The sequence below is a fragment of the Athene noctua genome, chromosome 2 (genome assembly GCF_965140245.1).
Source record: "Athene noctua chromosome 2, bAthNoc1.hap1.1, whole genome shotgun sequence".
Classification (NCBI taxonomy): Eukaryota; Metazoa; Chordata; class Aves; order Strigiformes; family Strigidae; genus Athene; species Athene noctua.
Genome location: NC_134038.1, coordinates 59,944,015 through 59,971,899, shown reverse-complemented (window position 1 = coordinate 59,971,899; position 27,885 = coordinate 59,944,015). Strand labels below are relative to the sequence as shown.

Sequence of the window (27,885 nt, the reverse complement as noted above, 5' to 3'; positions counted from 1 at the left end):
TTGCTATTGTCATTATTTCTTTACCAGTTGCACACAAAAACTTTGAGCTTCCAGAAGTCCCATGCCAAGAGGGAGATTTCTGCCTAAGTTGTTTTTTAAAAAAAGAATATGCAAGCTAACATAAGGTATGCTAACTATGTGAAAAGTCCTATGTGTAGGAAATCGGTTCCAAGGAAACATAATGTGTGGAAAGATTGGTATGTGAAGATTTCCAGAGATTTTCCCGGAGGAAGCAAATTTCTCTTGAAGAATAGGAATTCCTTCAAAGGACGATCATTACAACACAGAGCTGTCCTAATTTTTCTTGCAGTGGATTGATGTTAAATTCATATGCTTATTTTCCTTTTTTAAAAAAAATGTAACCAATAAAGCTCTATGGTTACTCATGAATAGTCAATAAATCTACAGATTGAGGAAAAAAAATGTAGTTACATCATAGTTCCAACCAACTACATTATCTTACAAAAGGAGAGTATGTGTTCCTGCACTGAAATTAAGTCTTCCTTTTATTCCTGAACACTTTACCCTACTTCATAACAGAGGTGGTCAGCTGTCATATATGTGTCCAAGATTAGGACTTAGAGGTAACATGGGACAGTCAACAAACAGCACCACATCTTCAGTCAATCCAACAAAATGTGTGTCCTCGTAAATCTTTACATCTTGTTTATGGCAGCATTGTTCAGATCCCAAGACTACAGGTGTAAACAGGACAATAATCCTACCCCAGACTTCCATTAGTGACTTGTTACAACCTGTAGCTTCACAGCTACAGCTTTAAATATTTCTTACAGTTTGTGTATCTGATACAGGTTGAAAAAATAAATAAGGGTTATTTACTGAAAAAGTGTCTTCCCCTCTCAGATATGGATTCCTCTACAATTATTTTTCTCAACAATTATATCTTTGTAACAAAGCTTGAATATCAGTTCATTAAAAAAAGATCCTACATGTAGCAACTTAGTAAGATATTTCATCAGTTGCAGCAAATACTGAGGGAAAAATCCATGTTGCTAATCAAAGGGTGTTCCACATATTTCTTTATTGATACTAGCTAATAACACACTGAATTTTGTGTGAATGGCACAGATTTCTGTTTTTTTCCAGAATGTTTAAGCTATCATTTTTAATCTAACCATTTGGTTAAAAAACACTACCATAGATATAGATAGATATTACAGAATCACAGTAATCTTAGAACTTGACCTATTTAAGTTCTGATATTAGGGCAAAAGGAAGGGAGAAGCTTTTGTAGAGAGGATCTTGAATTTAGGACATTATTTTGTACTTTAATATACTCAAGTCAAGATTCAGCAACGTTTCTGATGTTGCAGACATCAACCTTTTCTGTGACAGGGTCAGATAAAGGTTAACTGGTTGCTGATGTTTGTTTTCATTTGGAGATCCTTTAAAGGGATCCTTTTTTAATCTCTGAGTTTATTATTTTAGAAACCTCTGCTCAGAGCTTTTTAAAAAGCTTGCTACTAACCTCTGTGGTATTTTACCAAAGCTTTTAAATGAGTTTGTATGAGAAATGTTTGTGTGACTTCCATTTTTAACACTGGTGAAATCATTTAAGGGAAAACCGGTTTCTAAAACTAGAACTTAAAACAATTCTTATTTTTGAAATGCACAAACCCTTGTTAATTGAATTGTAGCCACATTAATACATTAAAAATTATCTTTGAAGGCAGTCAGCTATTAAAGACATTGACTGATATCAATTAATAATGGGTTATATGTATAATACAAAAAAAAATCCGTAATGACATCACGTTTCTATGTGATATCAGCTGCTACTAGAAATATTAAACACCTTTACTATCAAGCTATCCATAATACCTGCTTAATCCTTACATGCGACAGCCCAGCCTGGTTCTGCTCCACACCATCTGGAATTTCTGTGCTTCTGCCACTGGTTCTCACCCAGAACTGATGAAGCAATACCTCCCACAGCCTTTCCCTTCCAAGAGTTTAAAGAGGGAGAGAGAGCACCTGGAGGCAGGTTCTACCCTCTTCATCTCCTCCCACTCCTCCCACAGCCTTGTATGTTGCCTTCACTTGGAGACAAAGTCTAAGACTGGTCCCAGCCCAGCAACAAGGTCAGATAAACTGAAGCAGAGAGGGCCTGTGACTGGAAAGAGACACTCTCCCTTCATCCAGGTTCTCAAAATCCATTACCCATTTGTACCAAAGATTTAAGCATGATATAAAGGGGGTTTTGTTTGGGGTTTTTTGTTGGTTTTTTTTTTTTACTATAAACATTAAATACTTCTATCAATCTCAATCAGAAATAATAAATTTGACAAGAAAGATATTTCTTATGCTGGGTAACAAGCAAAACTGTTGGTATGTCTGGAGAGTCAAGAAGATTAAATAAAAGAAAAACCACGCTGGGTATTGGAAATTTTATCCTCAGTTCCCCTGGCTACAAGCCAAACAAATCAGTATCTCACATCAGTTATTTTTTTGGTCAACATCATAGGAACACACTTTTAGTACTCTTTTAACTATAATTTGCAATCTTTTTCTTTGAAATATAACACTGCTGGAAAAAAGCCCTATGATTTTCAGATAAGCCATATTTTTGAGGTTTTTGCTATGAATACATTTATAAACCATCAAGATATTTACCCTATCTAGGATAATCAATATAATTGGGCCTGACCAAAATGTAATTTGAACCTGACCCAAAGTAATTCAAATAATAGAAAAGATTGACTTCAGTTAGCCTTAGATAATGTCCTAAAATATTTGTCAAATAAAATATAGGTTCATTATACTTGCATAACCATCCTTTAGGTTAAAGGTTATAGTTCTCTTATCTTTATAGTTAATTTGGGTTTATAATCCTGTGATCTCTTTCATTCTGTTTAATATCCAATTAAAAATCCTTGTCATGGATATAATTTTAAACAAAATAGGAGAGAGATACTTTGCTTCTCCTTAATATTTAATGAATGCTCTAGGTGATTAATTAAAAAATGTGTTATATGAATAAACTATGAAGCAATGTGACTATGTAAAACAAGTGCAACACAAGCATTTCACGTTAATCCTTAATTCAGTAACAGTGTAGTATCCGGTAGTTGTGTGGTACAAACTATGAAGATATTTAAATTGTACAGTTACTGAAAGCTCATGAAGACGAAATCATCCTTAAAAGACACAAATCCCAGAGTGTGCACAAGTCTCAGTTACTGATTTTGCACAATATTCCACATAAGTTGAATATATATTTGGTGCTTCAGTCAGTATGGGAGAGAATTTCTTTCAGTCATTTTTGTGGTAAAGATTCAACAAAATATGCAAAAGCAGCTCGTTTTGAAAAATAGTCCTTATGTTCTCTACTGCACACTGTGCACTCCCCACAGATTGATTCCCAATATGTTTTTGGAACAAATGGAGCATGCATGAGGGGTAGAGGCATGGATTTGTGTGTGTGTAGGTAAACCTCATATATCTGTAGTAGTTGTCCATATGTCAATATGTCAGTACAGGACAAGACAGTGGTAACTCATGCAAAAGGGAAATGCAGATACTGCTTTTCAGGGCACAAGACAAAGGTGCAAAAATCTAATCATTGCTGCATGCTACAGCTCACTTAAATAATCTAATTCTAAAATATAACTACATCTTTTTTAAAAATAGATATTTTTTACAGAACATTTTTGAAGTGCTGAATATTTAGGTTTTACGGTCTTAGATTATCTAATTATGTCTCATTTTCTGAAGAGTAGCAGTAAAAAGTTCTCTGCAATGTATCACAACTTTATCTCCTCCCTGATACTCCTCAAAACCTGTGGTGTCCGTCTGTCTTTCCAAGGCTACTACTGCTTCTTCAGCCATCCACACAGTGTTTGAGTGACAATGAACAAGTGTCAAATATTGAATGAGAAATAGTGTCTATGCCCAGTGCTTAGTAAAATAAAGAAAAAGAAAACCCATTAGTAATGTTTTACTTATCTCCTATTGGCTCCTAAACTGAGTTTCAGATGTAAAAACAATGTTGAGTAATGATTGCTTAGGGGCACTTAGGCAGGGAAGATTATTTTTCTCTCTCTAGTTGTAATTTAGAGGCATTGTTTAACATCCAGAACCACAGGAGATGGTATTGAGAAAACTATAGGAAATCTTACATGGGTAGTCTTACTGTAAGATTATCAAATTTTGATATGGTTTAAAATCAGTTAAGAAAAAAAACCCTTAATTTCAATTACCATATAACTCTCTTAATCTGAAGTGAGACTTCCTGTATGCATATTTCCACTGAAATAGATTAAGTTCTTCTGGTTTGTTTTTTTTTTGGGGGGGGGGGTTGTTTTTTTTTTTTTAAATGCATGTTTGCATTTGTAATTTCAGGTTAAAGTAAAATTTACCAAAATATCTCTGAGCCAAATTCCTATCTGGTCTGAATCAGACAGCTTTCAAAGGAACAGTGGCACCTGACAACAAATGAGCATTTAGTTTCTTTGAAATTAAGAGATAGTGGATTTGACGTTGAAATTCTTCTCTGTTTCAGATTTAGGAAAGAATAGCATTTCTTCTTTTCCAACAGAGTCTGAAGCCTCTAAAAGCTGTTCTTCTCTGATTCCACTGGAATTTTGAATCTATTTCAAGTTGTACACTGGTCCTTGCTGCTTGCATATATTTCCCAGAGCGCTGGATTTCAGTATTAGAAAAGATATACAGTAAACAGTTACTGACATATGCAACACTTACAAAAAAAAAAATAAAAAATGCTATGCACTAGCAGGAATTTGAAGAGTTTGTTAAGAACGGACTTTATCTGAACAAAATTACATATTATCACCTCTGAGTACCATAGCATAGGTGTGAAACTTATTATTGTTAATGAGAATTATAAAACAAAGCCTTTGGGCACTGGAATGAGAAATGCACCATAAAATGCTTCTCTGAATCCCTACATAGCTATTTGAGTTTCACAACATTTTTGAAAGGGTAAATACTTAATCTTGCATGTTATTTCCAGTTAAGTCTTGAGATACCTAACTGTTGCAGGTGCCTCATAGATAATTAAGTAGCTTAGTGTGATACAGTAAAAAATAATGACATTTTTAAAAAAGGCAATAGGAACAATTTTCCCACACCACCAACAGTGTATTTTGCACTTACCCACAGGAGACATCTCCGGAACTCCAGCAGTGTAAGGACCATCCAGAAATTTTGGCTCATTGTCATTGATGTCCTGAATCTTAATGACGAACTCAGATTCTGGTTCCACGGGTTTATTAGTCAGCCTATCTAGTGCTTGTGCTCGGAGTGTGTAGTAGGCCTGCTCTTCTCGATCCAGCCTCTTTGTAGCATGAATATCCCCCGTGTTCTCATCAATAATGAAAATGGAACTTGCCCCTTCGCCTGACAAGATGTATTTGATGGAACCATCTCCTTTATCAACATCAGAGTGAAGCTGGTGAAAAATTGATGAGAGATGAGATTAACTTACAAGAGAGTCAGTGGCATGGAGATATGTAAAAATAATTCTTATGTCAAGCAGTAGTACATGAAATTTTATTGTTCTTGGAAAGATAAGCTGAATGTTTATCATGCACAGCATGTGAGGGACTGTTAGAATCTGTCAGCTTGCTCTTTTGAGCAAGATAATTTAATTCTTTCCGGCAAAGAATCTAATTTTCACATGCATTTGATACTGTCGTACAGTCTTTTCATACCAGAGTTTTACATAGCCACACACACACAAACATGAACACATATGATTACAACCGTGATTTTATTCCTACCTGAATTTAACTATATTGTTGGTTTCAGTTTATTATCCTACTGAAGGATGAGACTTCAAACAAATGTCATGATAAACTAAATGTCAGTGTGTGTTTGCTCCTGCGCATGTATGGGAAAAAACATACTGATTTCCTCAGTGTTTACTGTGTAGAGCAGTAAAACATATCAAATAAATGAATTAAAATGGATTGGTTGATAGTTTGCTCACTACTGTCGGATGGGCCAGTAACTTCACTTCCATAATGTTGTCTGTTATCTAACTTCAGAAAAATGTAGCCTGAGAAAGGCCAAGAAGTGTCCTGGCACTGCCTGAACTACACAGCATCAAAAGTCAGGTGTGGTTTCGCTGGGACTACCTGTAGTAGACACAGAACAAATGTACCTCAGTAGATCAAAATGCATTTTCCATTGGAACTGCACCACAGATTAACAGAAAGAAAATGTCTTCCTCACTACACAAGCTATCTTAAGTTACAGAGCAAGATTCCACAGGTTTTGTAATTCTTTTATGTCTACTGAATCTCACCTTCCTGTTACAGAACAGAGAAAAAAATTCTCGTGTGCTTTTCATATTTGTATCAACAATGTAATTGATCTGAATCTCACATTAAAGTAACAGACACCTATATTTAATATAGTATAAGTGAAAAGAACAACAGTAAAATTCAAAGTATTTGCTTGTTTGTTAGAAAGTGGATTATTACTTGTAAATAGCTGAGGACAGTATTAAAGATGTTTGGATTCTTTATGTCTTTTATTTACTTTATACCTGTCCCAACTCCATGTCATGTTGAGTTTGGAGGTAACCCTACTGTGATCATCATCATCATCATCATCATTTTCTCCAATAACATTTTTTTTCTCTCATCTGGGAGTATCACTGAGATAGTAATCACTTCCAGAATACATGCAGAAAATTGCTATCTCAGTCATAACTTAGCACAGCTGCAAAACCTTTTCCTATTTCAGCAGGGAAGTATTCGTGATCAGTTTTGAATTTTGCAGCTGGATATGAAGCTGCCTATTTCTTAGACATTATTTCACTTACACTCTCTGGATATCACACACTTATGCAATTACAGAGCACTCCCTCTCTCATTTAGGACAGAAACGGAGTCTGAGCTTTGGACTGGATCAAAAAAACAAAACAAAACAAAACAAAACAAAACAACTAAGGTGTCTAAATCAAAACAGCTTCATTATTCCAAAATATGCCTTATCCACATTCTGTTGCTACCTGACTCCTGAGATACCAAAACAAACCTGAGATTTCTTTGGTGGGATACCCCAAACATTTAAAGTCCTACTTTTCAGCACACTCAGGAATAGTCATTGCTGACATTGTGAGCAGACCAAGGTAAAATGCATCTCACATTCAGGCTCTTTCAAGATCTGCAGCAGTAGAATATTCATCAGCCCCTAATGGCTGGGGGTTTATTCAATAAACCATACTTCTGTTCATCTCACAAATCTGGCAGTTGGGGCTCTTGTTGTTTTTTCAAACTGGACTGGAAGAGTACCCATCTTCCCTAGAAAGGAGCAGTAACCTGTGCAAGTAAGAACCTGTCTGGCTTGATTTTGTTTTACTAGGTTTTCTTCCTCTTTTATTTTTCTATGAGTTAATTCAGGGTACATAAGAGCCCTGTGTGTTACAGAGGCATTGTGTGGGTTCCCCTACATAGCTAGAACCCTACAGTCTAGACTGAAATACTGAACATCATGCTGCTGAAGAACTGAAGTCATGGGATACAAAGTTTCAATGTCTTTGACCTCTGGAAATTATTAAGTTTTCTCCATATCCCATATTCTAGCAGAGCACTGATCTTTCTATGTGGCTGAGACTCTACCATTATATCTGTAAAAGTTATTCCAACTTTTTTGACATACATAAGGATATGCTGGATGAGAGAAAAGCAGATAACACCAGCATACCCAGCAATTTATAAGGCAGAGCAGTTTTCTGAAGGTTAGAGATGTGCACGTAGATCTCTTCAGGCAGAGAAAGGAAGGGATTCCATGTCTCAACTTGCTGAGAGCATTCTCTCATAGGGGTGGAGCTGAGCCCATAGACACACCAGAGTGTAGCACTCACACCTGGGTCTCATGATGCACAGCCTCCCCTTCCCCTCCTTTTTAGAACCAACCCTATTCTGAATAACTTTGTAGCAGTGTTTTGCAAGAAAATAGACCTTCAGGGGAGAGGGCATAAGTGTAAATTCTCAAAGAACCACTGAGTAAGGCTTTCACATCCCAAAGAAGAAATTCTGTAGCTTCAGCATTTCCCATTTTCTCACTCAGTGGCTCACTGATTAACACATTTTTTTTTTTAAGGAGTCCCACTCTGAGGTCCATAAATCTCCTCATGGATTACACTACAGGCTGGTGCCCTGGAGTGAAAAGCTGAATAGAAGCCACTTTTTGGAATGATGCCTTGGTAGAAAACTGCTACCACATGGATTACTAAAGTGTTTAGCACTGACCCTTGTTACTTCAAGGTTGAGGCTCCGGGAGAGCAGAATTCTTTCTACCTTTTATTAAAACTGTGTTTTACTAAGCCTTTAAGAAACAGTGCTGGCCCATGCTCAAGTTAGTAAAGCACCATTTTCTACTTACTTAGCCCCAGGAAGGTGATCTAGCTAAAGATTTCCTTTACCTGTGGCAAAATAGTACAATGAATTCTTTGTAAAGCACTCTTTTTTTCAACATTTTTATGTGCATTTTAGTGTCAGTCTGAGATAACTTCAAAGTATAATGCAAGATAACAATGCAAAAATAAACTAGGCTGACAGAATCCAGATGTATATTTGGTGCAGTTTTCAGATCACCTTTATTCCAGTTCCACCCAATATAATCCTTCCAGACAGTGATCTTCCAAGTCATTAATGTAGAGGCATCAGTGATTTGCAACTAAAAAGAACATTTTTAAATGCAGCAGTCTTGTTCCATATTTACAGCTGTGCTACTACCAAAGCTACCTGTACTTCCAGCTATTTAGTTCAACGTCTTAGGAAGTGAAAAGTAATATCTTCCTTGAAATATTGGCTTTAGAAAACACTTTGCATGGGGTTTTTTTGTTGATTTTTTGTTTTGATTTGTTTTGCTTTTTCACCCTTTTTTAAAGTACATTTAAGAATGAATGAGACCTTGTGATTAATTTGACAACAATTTTATAGAATGATATTAGTCCTCAGGACAGTTGTACTTTACAGGAAGGCTCCAGAAAACATCCATGGCAGTGTTATCTACTAGCTTGTCTATCACTTCTCCTACTTTCTACAGACATTCATGTAGGAGACAGAACCACAGCTCAGTCTGGAGCTGCACATGGGGACTATGACTTTACAAGTAGAGAGGATCAAGACAAAAGCATTTTCAAATTCTTGTTTCAAGAGACATGGAGGATTCACAGGGTAAATCTCATCTGATCCTGTTCTGCAACATTCCAGACATATTCTTTCAGAAATACTTTGTAATAAATATTGTAAATAAAATTCCTCTCTCTATTTTCTGAAAGAGCAATACTATAGGTAAAGATGATGGCATACTTCCAATTAATTCCATCCATTGCTGTCTCCACACAATATCCATGCAATCTCCAGTTTGCCTTGGCTTTCAGCTAACCTTATTTCCAGTATGAGATTCATGATCCAGTTATCATACGCTGATCCTATTGCTTCTTTGTTACATTCCACATACATCTAGCTAAAGATTTTAAGAGTTTTGGTGTTGAGTGTTCACTGCATTACATCATATACAAGAAAGAGTACATGAGAAGAGAAAAGGGAAGCAGCAGGCTTTTGCAGAGAGATAATGCATTTTAACAATAGGATAACTTTTGATATTCTAGGATAGTTAGCAGAGAGTGAACAAATCTAGTAAGAAAACCCACAAAAGCCTTGTGAAGGCAGAGGGGGCCAATGTATATAAAAAGTCCTTTTTTTTTTTTTTTTTTCACTGAGTTCACTCTACTGTTCTGAACTCAACCTGAAAAGAGGGCACTCATATCTTCTTAGGCCCAACTCCTAAAACTCCTCTCAGTTTTAGAAAATTCTTGTTTGGTTATGTGTGAGAGAAGGAAGCAGTTTGCTTTACTCAGTGGCAAAGGCACTATTACCCTAACTCCTTTCATTAATGCGATTTTGTCCTCACCTACACTTTTTGGCCCTGCAGCAATATAGCTTAGAATAGGGTCTCACCTAATGCATTTATGTTTATGTGGCCCCTTAAGATGATGATTATTCTAGGGGAACCTAAATAATAAATTTTCTTCAAGATCTCTAATACTCAGTGGTTTCTGGATTTTGTCTTTTTGTGGGTACAGATCTGTACAACCAAAAATGATGTAATTTTGCACCACTTGCCATTAAATATGCTAATGAAGTATTTTCAATAGAGGAAATTTACTTTTATCAGTAAGCAGAGATACTGTAATGACTTAAAAGCAGTTTTTCTGGCTGCCACCGATCTGTTTGAGGTCTGAATGAGAGGTTTGTTATTTCTCTGATTTTCGGTTCAGGCTCCCTGAAAGCAGGTGCAATGTCCATATGCCTTTCTTCTCTGTTTTTTCTTCCCCAAAGATCTATCTTTTCAGTTGTTCCTCCCTGTGACAGCATGGCTAATGTTTTATTTCAGAGTTTACAGATTCTAGGAGAAGAAAAGTACAGGGAGAGCATGAGAAGCTACTGGGTTTTCAGCACCAGTAGGATCACAAAGGCAATGGTGAGAAAGAGATGGAGCAAACATGGGATGTTTCAATACAAGTTAGTTCTATAGCTCCCTGAGACCATAAGAAATGTACACTTATTGGCAGAATAAGTGAAAAGTTTTCTCAAGGATGAGTTACCCTGCCTGCACCCTCTCCCATCTCACTGTGAACGTAACTAAAAAAGGAAGGGGAGGAATGAAAACTACCTCCTCATGACTGTGCAGGCATTCATAGTTCTTGGTGATATGGAACTGACGCAACTGCAACTTTATTCCTGCCTTCTCACTAAAAGCAAGGAGGCACTAGGAAGTAAAAAAGCACAAACAGAAGAAAGAACACCAAGCCAGGAATTATTTTCTTGTCTGTTTTACAACCACAACTTGCTATCACAAACAACTGAGAATTGATTGTGGGAGGAAGACATTCTCATCTTCGTATACAACATGCTCCCCTGCTTTCTGGGAAGTCTTAAAAAGGAACTTGTGTGTATACAGCTTAAACATGTAATTGCCAGATGCTGAAAGAAAGTAGGTGATTTGAAACAAAGACTTAACGACTATCTTTATCAAATCTTGCTCATCACAACAGCCAGATTATTGAAACTTTGTTCTTGGGTTCAGTATTTACTATGGTTGCACCTAGAAGTTTTTTAACCCATTTTCTCCTCAGGTTATCACTGTTAGTAAGTGTTTTGAATTGTGATGACTCATGAACTGCTAGATATTTGCATTTTTTTTCCTTCTTTTTTTAAAACATAACACTATATTTGTTAATTATCAAGATAACTAGGGGTGCAATGTCACTCATTTGGAATAATTTCAATGTAAATAATAACTAATATCTAAAATTCAGCATAGACAATGGAGTCAACATTTAAGTAAAATCTGATGGACACGTATACCACATTTCGGCAATGTTTAAGAGTCTCACAAAGACATTAGTTACTACTACTAGAGCTGTGAAACTCACTCTTGTAAACTGTAACCATATTTCAGTATCAACAGCTTAAGACATCTTTTTTAATTTCTTTTTCAGTCTCATTACAGAAGTCCTGTGGGTCAGAAACAGATTCTTCAACATTTCATTGATATCAGCAAGGGCTTGTAATTCATATAATTGATTTCACACCCAGGCACTACTGAAAGTATTTTTCAACAGGTAATGATTTTCTTATAAAAGTCTTTTTCCAAGAAACGTTGAGAAAGTGATAAAGGAGCTCCTGGAGGATTTTTGTTTGCTTTTGGTTTTATTAATTCATGTAAAACTATATTATAAGCCTGAGCTCATAAAGAAATATACTGGTCTGTGCTTTCAGCATAACAGATAGTACTGAGGACAAGAGATCAAGTCAATATAAACAGTTACAGCCAACATTTTTAATTAGAATTTTAAAAGAAGGAATACAGTGGTACTGTTGCCAGACTTTCCTTGTTAATATAGTAGGGAAGCAACATAGACAACTGTGCCACAGTGGCAGAATTTGCCACTTTGACTTGATAGCAATTTCAGACACTGTTTTGTTGTGTCCAGACTTTCTCCTTGTCAGGCAAGTGCAGAGATAGTCATGTGAGAATACAAGGTCCCATGCTGTAGACCACAGTATAACCACATGATATTTATCTAACACAAGTGGCTGGTAGCAGGTTTGCTCAAAAGCAAGCCAGCCTAGACAAGACTTCTGTTCTGTGTTGATCTAACTCCCTAAATTGTTTCCAGAGTCTTCAGAGCTGACCAAAGACTGAGAGCTTTTGACACAACTAAGGTCCAAACCGTTCCTGAGACCTCCTCACATCCAGCACTGTCCTTATATGCTGTCTGAACTCAGACTGTCTCTGAATTCTCTTTTGTCTTGCAGGAAATACTAGAGCCCTATGAATGACCACAAGCCAATATGTCTACCCAGGATCACCACAAAGATAATGAAATAATGAGAGGTTACCTATCACATGGGAGCATTTCTCACTCAAGGTAAAACCAGCACACGTTCCTTTGGGAGTACAAGCTGTGTCATCCCACAGCTTGTCCTTACTAGCCTTCCTGCAGGCAAATTGTATGCCATTTGGTGCATTTTGACCTCCAAGATCTTCATATTCAACAGTGTATATAAAGCTGGCAAGAACAAGTTCCATCAAGGTATTCATGCAGGCATATGATTAAGAAAACATAGGATAAGAGAGAAAATAAATAAGAAGGATAAAGAGGAGAGAGAGAAAACTGAGTTTGTTGTTTGTTTGTTTGTTAAAAAAAAAAAAAGGTAAAAAATCCAAAAATTAAAAAATCAAAGTGGATGAGAACATGGACAGGTCTGAAGGACCAGGAGAGAACAGGAATGGGAAACAGACTAATGAAAGACCTCAAATGAATGTGATGAGGCAGAGCAGGTAGGGAAGACAGTCAAAAGGAAGAATGACAAGTTGAAATGGGAGGAAAGAGCAAGGAAAAATGGAAACTACAAATGAAAGAAAATGCTGAAGTAGTAAACGGAGCCAATCTTCAGTGACTGATCAGTGTTAGGCAAGAACAATATTTGAGAGTAAAGCTGTATAGCTTCACCAGCATCTTCTTTTCATGCTCTGTTTAATGCAACAGGAATTAAAAAGGCTGATAACTTTAGTCTGGTCAGGTGTGATTTTACTGAGGATATGTATTACTACTACTCCAAGACCACCAAAAAAAGCCTACTCTGAAGAGGAAAAAAAAAATAAAAGAAGAATGTGCAATTTAAATTGTCATTGATTCTAAAGTGCTGGAACCAGACAATCAAACATAAGAAACATAACATGGGCAGGGAGAGTAGCGTAAGTATTAGCTTGTTCTGAATTAACATTCTTTTTAAAAAAAATCCTTATTTCTCCTATTGTAGTTTCTGAACTTTTTTTGCTGCTACAGAAGGTATGTTTTTGTGTCTAAGAAATTAAAAAACAATTTTTATTAATTTACTCAGACTTATTCTCTCCCAATGTCACACTTGAGATAAGCAGTTAGACTTTAGTATCCCCTCCTTCATCTCTGTTGTTTTCCCAGTAAAGGGTTCAGAAATGTTGGTGGAAGAGCTTAGTGAAAAAATATATAGCCGTATAGTATATATATTATATATATATACTCTTAAGGGACTGATCAGTGCTCCAGGAGAATAATAACCTTATCACCTCAGCCACATGAAGTGAAGTGAATATTTAATTTTGCCAACCTTTTGAAAAAGTGGGGTGAAACAGGAAAGAGAACAGTGAAACTTCTTTAGTTCCTTGATGGTTACTGTTCAAACAAAATTCAAAATAGAATTACTAAAATTCTAAAACTTAGAATTCATAACATTCCAGTTAGTATCTAAGTAAGCCCTTAAGGCTTCTAAGTAGAAGACAAAGTTCAGATGAAAGGTTCCTCTAGGAATAGGGGATACTGTCATCTAAAGGCTAGTGAGCTGAATAATTAATAGGAAATGCTGAAAACTGGATGTGATAAGAGCAACCATGTCACATTTTTATGACATTTTTTCCCTTAATAACACTCAGTTGTGTCTATAGCGTTCTCTCTCTCTCTGTATACTTCTATTTAGCTCTTTATACAGCCAGTGATAGTGATTGTGTATATGTATACAATGTATGCATACATTTAAGTGTTTATACATTTAAGTGTATGCATGTACACCTACATATGCACACACACACACATGTGCATTTCTTTATTCCATCCTCTTCTTTTCCAGTGTCTGCAGATGATGCACTCACAGATCTGTACCTTCTCCGCGCCCCAGTTTTAGTAAGAACACGAAATGCCCTGTGGCGACAGGGAATTGTGCAGCCAGCCCATTAAGATTAGTGCAGCTACAGGAGGAACTCAGCAGCAGCTGCTGCTGTAGATGGAGCTGAGTGGGCATATGTAGCCGGCTGAGTATTCTTGAGTAGTTTTAATGGGCCATCATCATGACATGTCACTCTCCAAAATGACTATTTGTCATTCACACTCTTAAAAAGACAGTTTGGCAGCTTTGGGAGGTAAAAGCCATCTGTATGCTGTGTATCATCACGTACTAATTGCATAATATTTATTGGGGGGGGGGGGGGACACAGCAATACTGTATTGTAGCACCACCAAGAGCCTGAAGGCAACATAACACGTTCAGAATAGGAATGGAAAAAAAGAGACCTGCTTCCTCCTCACACACACTTCAAACTTTTCAGAAATTATCTTGCTAGAATTTAGAATGGGGAAATAGAACACAATGTTTGTAAACAATATGCACATGGAATCCTTACAGACCTGCTCAGTATTCAGCTCGGGGTTTTTTTTTGTTCCCAAACCACTCTCAGTCCATCAGTATTTATTCCTTGATGTACTCATTCTGAGTATTTCAATAACAAAACTGCATCCCTGACAAACCAAACCATATAGTATTGGATTTTCTATCTGACTTACCATTTAAAAATTGCTCTGTTTTTATCCAAATAGATTTAATTTTTGATTAAAGAAACCAGTGACTCAAACCTCATTTATACAAGTGTCTACAACAAATAAATCACGTGAAAATACCACTGGAGTGAAATTCTGTTTACAAATGCCTGCATGTTTATTCTTACCAGCTGTATTTGGGTTTCTGTATTTACTTATTCTCCAGGAAAGGGACTAAATTCTCTTCCATACATACCAATAGTATTTTCACACTATTCATATCTATTCATAATGCACCATACTACTTGCTGGTATATACTAAACCAACAAATTTACTGGTCCAGTGATTTGATTTATCTTGTTGCTGAGAATCACTGAAGCTCTAAGACAAAATTCTCTTAAAGTCACTACTCTCTATTTCAGCAGTGCGATAAAACTGTGTGAAGATGCTTTCTCCCTGCATTCCCCACATATATCTTCTATGAAAGTGATCAGGCTTAAAAAATGTAGCATGGCAAATAAATAACAAAGATCCTAGTATGCTTCATAGAAGAGTATCTCTGGGCTGGCAGATGTCCAAGGGCTTGAAAAGTTTATGCCTGTGTAGCAGCTTACAGAAACAGAGCCTTCAAGGAACTTCACTCTTTCTTCTCAAATTCCTTCCCCACCTACACATGAAACAATCTCTGCTTGCACAGTATTAACATACATACAGTAAAGAACTGTTTCTAGAGCATATTCTTTTTTTTGAATGAAATACTTAGATGTATGTATATATATGCATAAATACATATCTATTTAGTGATATGGATATTTTCTGTTCTTACACCACTGTATTGTAAACTTATGTAAATCCTTTATTATTTATGATTTTAAAGTCTTACTTATTTATTTATTTATTTATATGACCAGAGACTGCATGAATGCACTTTGCTTTATGGCACAGTAAAGAGGGAAAGAGGGGAGGTGAAACTAGGAAGGCAATAGCAGAATTTATATACCTACAATAATGCAGAGTGAATGCTTTTACTTTTTCCTTGTTCTTGAAAACAGATATAAGAAAAAAGAATACAAATACGCTGAATGGAAAGTTGTCTCTCCCATATTGCGTCTTCTACTTAGCCATGATAATTCAGGCCTAGGTTTTCAACCACAGAAAATGAGAGCATATTAGAGGATCTGTTTTTTCATATCTAACTCTGTAATCTAAAGAATTATCTGTAATAGCACTGAGCAGGAAAAAATAATCATACACACTTCCTGTTTGACTACTATATCAATAATATCAAATTTACAGACAAAAAATAATTCTGTATTAAAGTATTTTCTGAGATATGTATTTATACTGCATGTCTTTATTTTAAAGTGGAAATTATACCTCCCATGTTGTCTTTTCTTTGTCAAACTACTGATCTATAGTTTAGAGTGATTATCCTGTTTCTATTTCAACTATCCAAAATAGCTTGCAGCGTTGCTTGGTTGATAATGATTTTTCCCATAGGAACCTGTTTCTAAAGAACATTAGTACCAAGGAACAGATATCCAGAGGGCGTAGAGCTTTTTTCTGTTGTCTTTGGTTTGGTTTTATGTTGCATCAATTCCTCAAATTTCATTTGCTTTTGAAAGTTTAATCCTACTAAAAATCCATTTATAATCTTACCTTACATGTTAGTGGAAGGTGCTGAAACCCTGACAGACTAGAGGACAGTGGAAAATATGTAACTGTAAAGCAATTGAAGTAATCACTGTGACTGCGTCTGTAAAAGCTTATAAAGTACTGGACTACAGAAGACAGCACGATCTGATCATTTTAATGATGAAAGATTTACAATACAGAAAAATATGTAATTAACTGGGTCCACAGCCACACTAACCTGTAATTCCCTGAAAACAGTTAAGGACTTGTTAAATAAAATTTATGAAACTGTCAAAACAAAACAGAATTAACATGTTGGTCTTCATCTCCATTTTTAAGGTACATAAATGATAAAATATGTGTCAGGGCATCAGTCTTTGTTACTGTGTTTTGCTTCTTAAAAACTAAATTCCTATTGTCTTTCTTTATAAAGTTTTATATGTTTGAATAAATGAAATACTCTAGTGCTGACTTTCCTGAAAGATTTATAGTCAACTTGAAATTGACAGTTCTTCATATGATCTTATTGGTTATACGATATAAAATGTTTTACACCACCCAGATATTTCTCAAAACATTTCCACAAACCTAATCCCATAAGTATTCGCACTGAAATCAATGGGAGTACTCCTAGATTTAAAGTGTAAAATTAAGAATTTGACACAATGCCCATATCACACACAATTAGTCCCTGGGAAAGTTTATTGCCAAGAGTCATAACTGCTCAGAGCTGACAGTCAAGGAAATAAAGCAAGAACAGATAATTTTTAATGTAAAATTTCACTATAAAATTTTAATATGAATAAATTATTTCATATGGAAAATTCAGCAATGAAAATCTATAGCAAAACATTACCGTTTCATTGCTAATCTGACAATATAACATGAAAAAACAATGCATGACCAAATACAGTGCAGTATTAGATATCTTCCTGTAGATACTTGTCTTCCGTCTTAAAATGAGTTCACTTAAAAAGAGGGGAAGATTCCCTTGGTTAATTTATTATCTTAAAGCACAAGTTACTGTTGTCAGTGTGTTTACATTTCATTTAGAATCTCTTTTTCAGTCTGGCTTGATTAAACACCCTAACATTTCTGTAGTGCTTTCTATTAACTACTATGAGTGATTACTAACACTGCAGCTCAGTAAAGGTAAAACACTGAATGACAAATAACTTGTTCTTTTCTCAGTAGGCTATAGGACAATTTCTTCCTTTTTTCTTTTTTTTCCCTACTCTAATGTATTTCACTGAAGATGGCTTATCACACTGATTTTTACCCAAAAGTGTTTCTAAAATACATTTCCATCCATCCATATATACTGTCTAGTTAATTAACAGCCAACCCATTTTTCAAAATTTACTCCAAAGAGTAGGGAAATTTAACCCTGTGCTACATCAAATATCATCATTATCTATGTACAGCATGTCAGGACTTGCTTAACGCTCATGAAAGTTGGTACTAAGCATATGTCTAAGCGCTTTTCTGAAATAGAGCCTTAATCCTTGTGCAAAGGAAGGGTGCTTTAATGAACAGCAATGTGCATCACAGACTAATTGTAAGAAGCAGAGTTGAAAGCTTAAGCGATTCCGTTACATAAATTCACACTGTAGCTGTTCAGTATTCAGAACAAGCTGAAGTAGGGTATGCACAGTAAATACGGACATTTGAAAGTCTGCCTTAAACTGTTCAGATCATTTCAAGTGGTCCTTTTCAAATAAATGCTTTAAAAGGTATGATTTCTTCTTAACTTTTTTTTTTTTTTTTTTTCCAACCCATTCAAATTTGCAGGTCTGACAGGGCTTTCAGATATAACCAGACTGATCTCAATTACTATTTTGATAGGCATTTTTACTGCATAGGACTAACAGCTGGTAAAGAAATGTTTTTGATACCCTGTTACGTGCTGTTTTTCAGAAAACATTTGAGGGGGAAGGTAATGCATTAGTATTTCAAGACCATAACAATCTGTCTTAACATGAACAAAACTAGGCTAATTGTAAAACCTTCTAGCTTAGAAGGATTTTAACACCTAAATGTAAAGGGTAGTGCTCTCCCGGTGCCTTTTTCTATTTTGGTGAGTACAGTGAGTGTTACAAAGACAATCTCACCAAATTCTTATGCAGTCATTACACCGTGTTTCCTTAAATCATATTTTTACATTTCAAATGATGAGAGAAGGTATTTATGAATTAAAATTTAAATTCACTCATCGATTTTCAAAAAAAGTCCATAGATACGAGTTTTGCCATGACAATGAAGATGACAACCCAGGTTTTTTTCATGTTTTTACCAGAACACATTCTTGCTGTGTTTCCTACTCACTGCCATTAAATGTTGGCAAAATAATCAATCTATGTGCCATTGATAAGTACATTATAAGAAAATACTGAAATGGCAGGTGTTATCTTACATTGGTCATGAATACTTGCTGAATCTACATTAAAATTCAAATTTGCAGACCTGTTTCTAATTCTGAAAGCCATCTGGATTATACTGAAAATGCTCAAAGTCTTCCTTCAGAAACTCATTTTTGAAGTTTCCAGTACTTCACACATATTGAGAACTTTCAATTTACTTAAAGACCCCTCTGATTATCTGAAAAAACATGTCCTTTTGCTACTATAAAAGACATTGCATAACGTAAATAATTCAAAGTTTTTGGTGGTTCCTGATGAAATTAGAGCACTCTCATCTACTGATCATTTTCACGTTGTTTCCCTATTGAGTAAGCATTGGTTCAGTAGAAGTAGAACACACAATGAGTTCCTTATGAGAACACTCCCTGTTTCTGAAGCATTGTGGTCAACACGAAGGTACAGAAGTTATTAGCATCGTGTATTCCATTGTCTGAAACAAGAGCAATCATCTGAATTTATTCTTTTCTACCTCAAATATTTCAACTCACATGACTGATACTAACTTGTCTGTCATACTTCTTGTGTATACCATCAAACACCTCCTAAAGGGATCTTTTATTATAGTATCTGATCGGTTTTATAACCAAAATCAAAAACAATGAATTACTCTTGGAGATTAGAGTTTAAATCACCATAATACTTGCCCCTAGCGTTCAAGACTGATCTTTGCTAAGTTTCACTTGACACAGCATGTAAACTTCTCTACCAGATTGTCTGAGCACTCTCAAAGCTTAATTGATCCAATTTGCATGTCTCATCCTGGCAGAACTGTGCATCATTTCTATCCTCTCGGACTAAGTGATCACAATCTAATCATTTTGTATACAAAGCAGATGGAAAGTTTCCAGCTCCATTGCTATCCCCTTGCATGCATCCATATTAAAGCAATTCTAATTCGACAAGCAATCTGATCTTTCTGTATTTTTATAGGATTACTGTCTCATTGATAGGCCTTCTGTCACCAATTGTAATGTTCAGGACTTTATACTCAAGGCATTTTCACTTTTGTCTCACACCTTCTGTGTGGTCCATTAAAACGATCACTTAATTTAACAAACTGTGCTAAATATCCCCCCTTAGGGAAGTTCTATACAGCTCGGTGTAAATCAGCACAGCTCTCCACATTGGAAGGAGAGAGCAATTTCCATTCATTGAGGGTTTGCTCCTATGTTTTTAAGAGATAACAAATAACTAATTATATCCCCCTTCATAAAGTTCTGAGCCTTGTACATTAATAGATACAAATTTAAAAAATTCTAGCTTTTAAAAGAAAAATGTTATTTTAATTTTAGTAAATATTTTCCAAATAGTAACTCTTTCTGCACATGAAACAGAAATCTCTTATTTATGTCATTTTTCAGTACTTTTTTCCCTTCAAAACTGTGCCAATTGACATTTAAATAAAATAGCAGTTTAGTAAAAAAAATTTTATTACTTATGACTAGGTGAAATCTAGCTTGTGAAGATAACACAAGTAAATAAAAGCATCTGCAAAAAAAGTCACAACCCGATCAGTCAAACTAATCAAGATTAAGGATGTATAAATTTCAAATATCATTAAAATCAAACTTTCTGAAGCGAACAGGAAATTCTACTGACTAATCTCACTTGTAGTTCACAACTGGAGTTTATATTCCACACCTATCTCTAGTTTATATACATCTTCAAAGGTCATCATGTTTCTTCAACCGTACTCTATTCATCATTCCTAACTGGGGAATCCTTTGTCCTCCTAATGGTCCCACAGATCCTCTGCTCATCTGGGAGTTTGTGATTAGCTAGTATTGGCTTATTTTTTTCCTACATACATTCTTTTTATTGTTTATTCCTCTTTTGTTTTCTCCATTATTCTCTACTCATATTTACTAAATAAAATTTATGAGAAGGCAAAAAGATTTGATTTTTTTTTTTTTTTTTTTTTTTTTCTGTGAAGAATACATGAGAAACTTTTAAGGCATGTTGTTCACAGAAGTGATCAAACACTGCTGGTCAGTGCCCATGACAGCACAAGATAGGGAATACCCTACAGTCTGCTCTGAAACTACTTTTAAAACAGGTGAAAAACTGAAAGGCAAAACCAATGCCTATATAAGAGAATAAAGGAACTAGAATGCACTGTTAAATTCTTCAATTTTTATCAAAGAGAAAGCATACTAATTCAGTAATAGAGCCATGTTGCTATGTCCATGTATACCCAAAAATAGCAGTAGAAGTGGAAGGGTAGTAGTTGTTCAATAGCAAGTCCAGTGCATTCAATGTTAACTGGCAAAGAACAAACTGAATTAACCAAGAAAACAAACTTGATCACAAAAAAAGCATTAAGACAGAAAACCCGCTTTCTATTAATGTGCTGCATGCTTAAAATTAGCAATGCCATTCTGTCACTTGCATTTCAAATATTTTAATGGACAAGTCATATGTAAGCTTGTTCATATTGCAACCTTGGCTGACTCTTGTGAAGACAAGCTCTTTCTTTCCAGGAGATGAATTATGCCTCCGGTTACATAAGGAAGCAACCCCCCTGCTATCTTCAGATTCTGTTCTCATTGTAAAAATGTATGGTCCCATAGCTTCCAACCAGGTCGTGCAGGTGTACGTTAGCAGAACATAATAAAAACACGTCTGTATGACACTCAAGAAATAATAGAATGCAGTTTGCTGTCCCTCAGCTGTGTTAGCTCAGCAGGACTAATAGCAATAATAAGTAGGAAAAAAATTATCACCAGAACAGGCAGGTGTGACTCACACATAGAATTCATCTACTGAGTAACGGAGTATAATTTTATACAGTCACTTTTAAGAGCAAATTTTCTGCTACTCTGTAAACAATCAGATGCATATTAGACCGTCATATTGTATTTAGTGAAGATATCCAGAGTTTCTAAACCATTATGAAGACTCATGTCCCCGAGCTGCATTTTCCATGTGGCAACCTGCTGCTTCTTCTGACAATCCCACACTCCACCCTGAAGGCATTTAAATCTTCAGTTGAGGTAAAAAAAATAACAGTATTGAATGTTTTCCTTGAGCCCAACCTTACAGCAAATCATCGGGAAGGGTATACTAATTAATGACATGCACAACTTCAGGAGTATGAAGAACAGAACAACTCTTACTTTGCCTTCCAAAACATCATTCATAAAATAATGTTATCCTCCAGTAAACATTACTAAATAGTATCTTAATGGTTCTGGGTTTAAGAAAATCTATCTTATTTTAACACGTTACTTCTGTTGCCACCACCAAATTCAAAACTGTACTTTGATTTTGAGAATAGATTAGGAAAACACTGGATGTACTGTTCATCACTAGTTGTATTTATATTTCCAACAGATCAATGTAATTATGGGGAAAAGGATCAGATTTCACCCCGTTACTCTCTACAGTGGCACTCGTATTGGTTCTGTCAAAGTTCTGTTATCAGTAAAGGTTATTTACAGGTGGAAGAGAGTTTGACTCCAGGAAAATTTGCAATATCACCAATCACTTTGTTCACTGTAATAAACTTAACTCTTCTGACCTTGATGGTTAAGCTGCAGCATGTTTCCCCTGTATCTTGCTAATTACTTTACAAAGTAATTTTCCGGAGAATTGAATCTGATCCACAACCTGTTAGCTCATCCTGTTACAGTCCAAAACTGTGTTCCAAACTGATATTTGCAGTTTAAGCATAGTACAAAGCACACATGAAATGGACAGAAATGGAAGGTGGGCCACTGTATCTAACACACAGAAGATAAAATTATTTCAGAAGCAAAGGTAAATATCTTCAATTTTTAGTGTAGTCTTCAGATACAGACCCTTATGTCTCTAAAGGTATCAGAAGGATCTGTCATCGAGGTGGACATCTTAATCTTTCTGTCTTCCTCATAGCCTCATTGCCTGCTTGGCAGATATTTTGGAAGCAAGACAAAGCACCTGGGCCCTCAGTCTGTATCATCCCACATGAAAAGCAGCCATTGATTTCATTTTGCACTACCAGAAGTAAAACTGGCAAAAAATCATTCTGGAATAATGATTTTGCCATCAGACTAGCAGAATGGGCTATCATCTTCTACACAGCCCTTTTTACTAAAATAATAGATGAAGAGAGACTGTTGAATGTGACACTGTGGCTTACATAGTATGTAACAAAATCTAATTTTGACAAAATATTGAAATCACTCTGCAGGAAAAAATTCTCATGTAGCCTGCAAATAGCTTGAAGGAAATACAGTAACATGAAATGATGAATGTCAAAATACCAGTCTAGAAGGAAAGACATCTACTGAGGTTCTGAAAGACCTAGAAAACCCATGAGTGTCATTATTTCATGCCCTTAACTCCAAAGACAACTTTACTTTATGAGCTGCAGGCTGCCTTCCTTAGTGGTAGACCAGAGCATTAATCCTTTTGATTTTCAGCTCTTAATTTGGAAGCAGTCTGGACATGGCCCAGTTGCTGCCCTGACAGATGCACATATTCGCATCCTTCCATCCATCTGCTGAGAGATCAGACTTGCTTGGACTCCTCCAGATCTGCACATTGCTTTTCTGCTTATCCACACTCTACCCTGACACACTAATTCTTGGAATCTCTGTGGATGGAAAGGTTTTCTTGTCCTTGTGTTGTTTGGCATCATGTTGCTCATGTTTTAAGGTTTTTGGATCAAATTCTGAATTCTCTAGCTCTTTCCAGGAGTGCTTTATAACAAACATTTACATCTTCCCTTTGCTTCCCTCTTCCCAGAAAAGAAACATAAACCCACTTTTCTTTGTCTTTTTTTTTTTTTTTGTATCTTTATATTTGGTTTTATTGCTGTCTTGTATCACAGATTACCTTGTTGTATGTAGCATCTTCCTCTTTTGATTCCAAATGAGCACTCACCTTTTTGTCCCTTTCAACCACAGTTAACCTATCTACTCTTGTGCACATTTCTCAAACCTGGGTGCTATTGGATCTCTGGCTAGCTGCCCTCCTTTCCCATCTGCGTTAACATAACTAAGTCAGCTAGTACTGGTACCTACAAGATCTTTCTAGAATCTATGTGTGGTGGATTGATGTGACTTAAACCAATGTATGCTCCATATACACGTATATAGCATCCTAATCAAAGAGCAAAGGGAACAAAGTCTTATACATATGATTGTTATATCTTAATCTAAATTAATCTTTTCATTGTTTCCTTTGTTATGTTCTTTTCAGCTTTACATCAGGCTCTGGAGTGAGAAAAACATATCGTGTTTCTTCACCATGGTCCTTTCATTCTCACATTTACTTTTTATGATGCTTCGCTTCTCTTAAACATTTTCAATCTCTTTTTTTCCTGTACTAAAACCATTAAGACTAGAATCTTTATATTTTCTTTCAATCTTAAGTTAAATCTGAATTGAATAAATATATCAGTCCTAGTGGGAATTATTCCTCAATGTAAGGTACCCCCATTGTTTCCTACATATATACATGTATACACATGCTTATGTGTACACTCTATCACTGCTATCACCCCAATGCCTACTAGTTTTCTTCATAAAACTTCCTTTGACGTGGCTTCATTCAGTTTATCACTCAAACAAATAAACTGAAACAATTTTTAGAACAACTAATATTTCCTTGGCTCTCCAAATTGTTCAAGAGAGATTGATACGGGCTCAGGAATACACTCGGTTGAGCAGAAAGAAAAAAATAGAAAAGCAATAAGGCTTTAAGATCCTCAGAGTAGTAATGGACATGAGCTTGCAAAGAAGAAACAAACATGAATTGTGAAATTTGAATTAGACAATGAGAGAAGAAATAACAGTTTCACTTGGCTTATTTCCTATTTAGCTGAAGGTATAATAGAGTGCTTTTGTTCATGGCTTTTTATTGTCAGGAAGATATTGAAAAAATAGAGGGAATTAATAAAAGCGCAGTAAAGATGAACACAGGACTTCAGTGCTGACTAATGAGGAAAACTTCCTGCAAGTGTGAAATATGTTTTGCTTGGCTAAGCAACAGTTAAATAGTAAAGGGTAAAAGATGGGAGGAGAGAACAGTTTACATGTGCATAAAGATTATGAACATCCAAGAGCAAGAGAATTATTTAACAGTTCTTAACGTAAACACGATGCAGCATTATAGTCCTGCAAGTTAAAAAAAACCCCATAAAAATATGCCAAGTACTTTCCCAAATGCCTACTCTGCCCACATCATGTGTGTAAATTGTATAAGAAAGGCAAGTATTTTGCTAATTTATGGCACTGCATTTATACCATAATTACGGAAACTTAAGAAATGACCATCTGCTTTTCCCAACTGTGTTTGAAAACTTTTCATTGTTACCGAATAACAAGCTAAACTTTGCCTAATACAGCACCTGCCTACCTTGTAAGGAAAATGAATTGCTTTGAGTGCTTAGTCAGCAGGGTTACAATTTGGTACCTCAGTATGAAATGTTTAAGCAGCTTATCATCCTTACACATGTATCCAAGTACCAGAGTTTCCATATTTTGGAAGCATTTCAAATGGAAAATAACTTTGTGGGCTCAATTCTTCTCAGAGGCAATGCAAAGCAACAAAATTACATGTCTCTATAGTCCTCAAGGTAATTTCTCATGATTTACAGAAATAGAAAAACTAAATGGAACAGTATGACTATGTCAACATTTTGTGGAATTCATGAAGCAAAATCTCCTTATATCACCTGGAAAATGACATTTAATTTACTTCTTTCTACTCAGAGAGGGCCAAAGAATCTCCTGTGAGGCAGAACATTAGGTTGGACAGCCCTTAGCTGTTCTCAACATATACCCTGTTCACCCATATGAAACAACATAATGCAGACCTTCAGTGCTCTAAGAATGACTATATGACTATATGAAAGGCGCTCTTTTTTCACTGTCAAAATCTGGAATACGTTGCTAAATGCCGTCAATCAGAATAAAATATCAGTTAAAAATTCAATTTTAAAATGGCCAAATAGTTGTATTCCAAAATTAATATTCTCAAATAGTCTATTAGAGTCGATTAAATCTGATTTAATGATTCTGGATTAAATCTTCGGTTACTCTATGAACGCCACAATTTAATAAACACCACATATTGAAAAACTTTTGCCTTCTTTTCAGTTGTTTAGAGCTACCTCCTTCTTCCAGGGGAGCATTCTGAAAAAGAAAGCCTGAAACTGAGCCAGTAAGGCATATTTTGTATTTTCTGGTGCATGAATAATTGCACATGAACTACTATATGCAAAAGAGCTATATTTGTCTTGGTGTTCTTATTTATCTGAAAGATAAAATAATGTTTATTCTTTGCTATATTGTTTATGATTTATAGAGTACTACTACCACACTACATGCTTTACGTCCATGTAATTAACAATATTACTTTTGCAATACCACAGGGCTGTAGCACCAGCAAATACTTGAATATAGAAGGAACTATTAACGGTAGTAAATTTTTAGCTAAGTCAAAAACATCTGAAAGAACTAATCCTAAATATATTGTATAATTTTATGACCTCGTTTATTGATTTTGGTGATTAGCATCTTTTCGTGATGTGTTCTGTTGTCAATGAAGCTTCTTCACTGGCTAAGTTTACACTTCGCCTGAGAAGGTTAAGGTGGTTCCCATTTATATATTGAGGTCAAGTGATCTGTAGTTAGGTGTCAACAACATATTTTTAATATAATGCAAACAAAAATAACCCTTTTTCTAACTGGCTGATCCTCCTTACAGCCTTGAAGCTATCAGAGATTAACATTATGAACTCCTCAAACTCCTGCTTGTGGTGTAGGCTGGTATTCATACCAACGACTATGGTTTGGACAGCTGGGATAGAATTAGAGTTCTCCTAACAGCATAAACACCACTGCTTTTTCTAAGAGCTACTTGTCTCCAATTTATGTGACAGTGTCTCTTTCAATGCAAAAGTGACAGAGAGGACACTGGTAGCATGAGGTAGCTAGTATAGCTAGTAGTTATTCTGAGAGGAGTAACTTAGTGTATTAACTTCTTTCTTCTCTCATCAGTTCCACCATTAGCACTTAGTTCAGACACAACTTCCAGGGAAACGCATAATACTAAGAGAAAAAAATTATACTGCAGACCTCCTCCAGGATATATCGTCAATATTGTTATGTAAAAGCCAAATTATTGGACATGAAGGAACCGTTCTCTGATTTTCTTCAGGATCTCTAAATATGTTGTTCCAGGTACTCCTCTTAACTGGTAAAAATTAGCACTGAAAACCTGACGTGTACACAGGTACTAGCTTATTAAGTGATTACTAAAAAAAAAAAAAGACAAGGAACTCGAGAAGTGCAATGTAATATTAAAAAAAAACCCAACCAACCAAACAAACAAAAAAACCATAATAGTGTGGAGTAAAGAAGAAATTCAGCTGAAGATTTGTGACAAGGCAGAAATAGTCCTGTCAGCACTTTTAGACTGTGATACATGGAAAATACTAAATACATGGAAAGAAAACCCAGTCAGTCTGTAGACAGACAATTATGTCTAACAGTACAGGTATAAGAAAAAAGGCAACATGGAAAAGTTAGTGTGATAGCAGACTACAAGATGTAAAACTTTAAAACATATGCAGTTCGATCTTTTGAAAAGAGTGGAAAAATATCCTTTATCTTCACTGGTCTAAAAGAAGAAGTAGCCTTGTACTAACATGGATATCAAATAGATCTGCACTTATGAATGTCAACTAACTTGTCAACCATAAGGGTTGGAAAATAAAGGCAGGAAGAACTCCCTGTTATCTGTTCATAACATTTAAAAATTCTCATTCTCAGAATAAATTATCTTCATAGCAAAGAACAATAGTGGGCTTTTTTTCTCAAGCTATTTTCAGGATGTGGACTAACATCTCCATATTTCTCTGTATTCTGTCATTGCTTCTTAATCTGCTACTGCCTCTTATTTTACAAGACTACTGCCTCAGGTCAAGGGTTGTGCTTGCTCACACTATGCCTAGTACAGTGGAAATTTGGTTCATGGCTGGA

At 35.6% G+C, this 27,885-nt stretch overlaps 1 protein-coding gene across 2 annotated transcripts in view; it reads right to left on the bottom strand.

Moving 5' to 3' along the window:
- Positions 1-27,885, bottom strand: part of CDH7 (cadherin 7) — an 80,794-nt gene that overhangs the window by 36,504 nt on the left and 16,405 nt on the right. For both annotated transcript variants that reach the window (XM_074899289.1, XM_074899290.1), the window contains exon 3: positions 5,137-5,431. In XM_074899289.1, the coding sequence (XP_074755390.1) occupies positions 5,137-5,431 (295 nt within the window). The remainder of the gene's footprint in view (positions 1-5,136; positions 5,432-27,885) is intronic.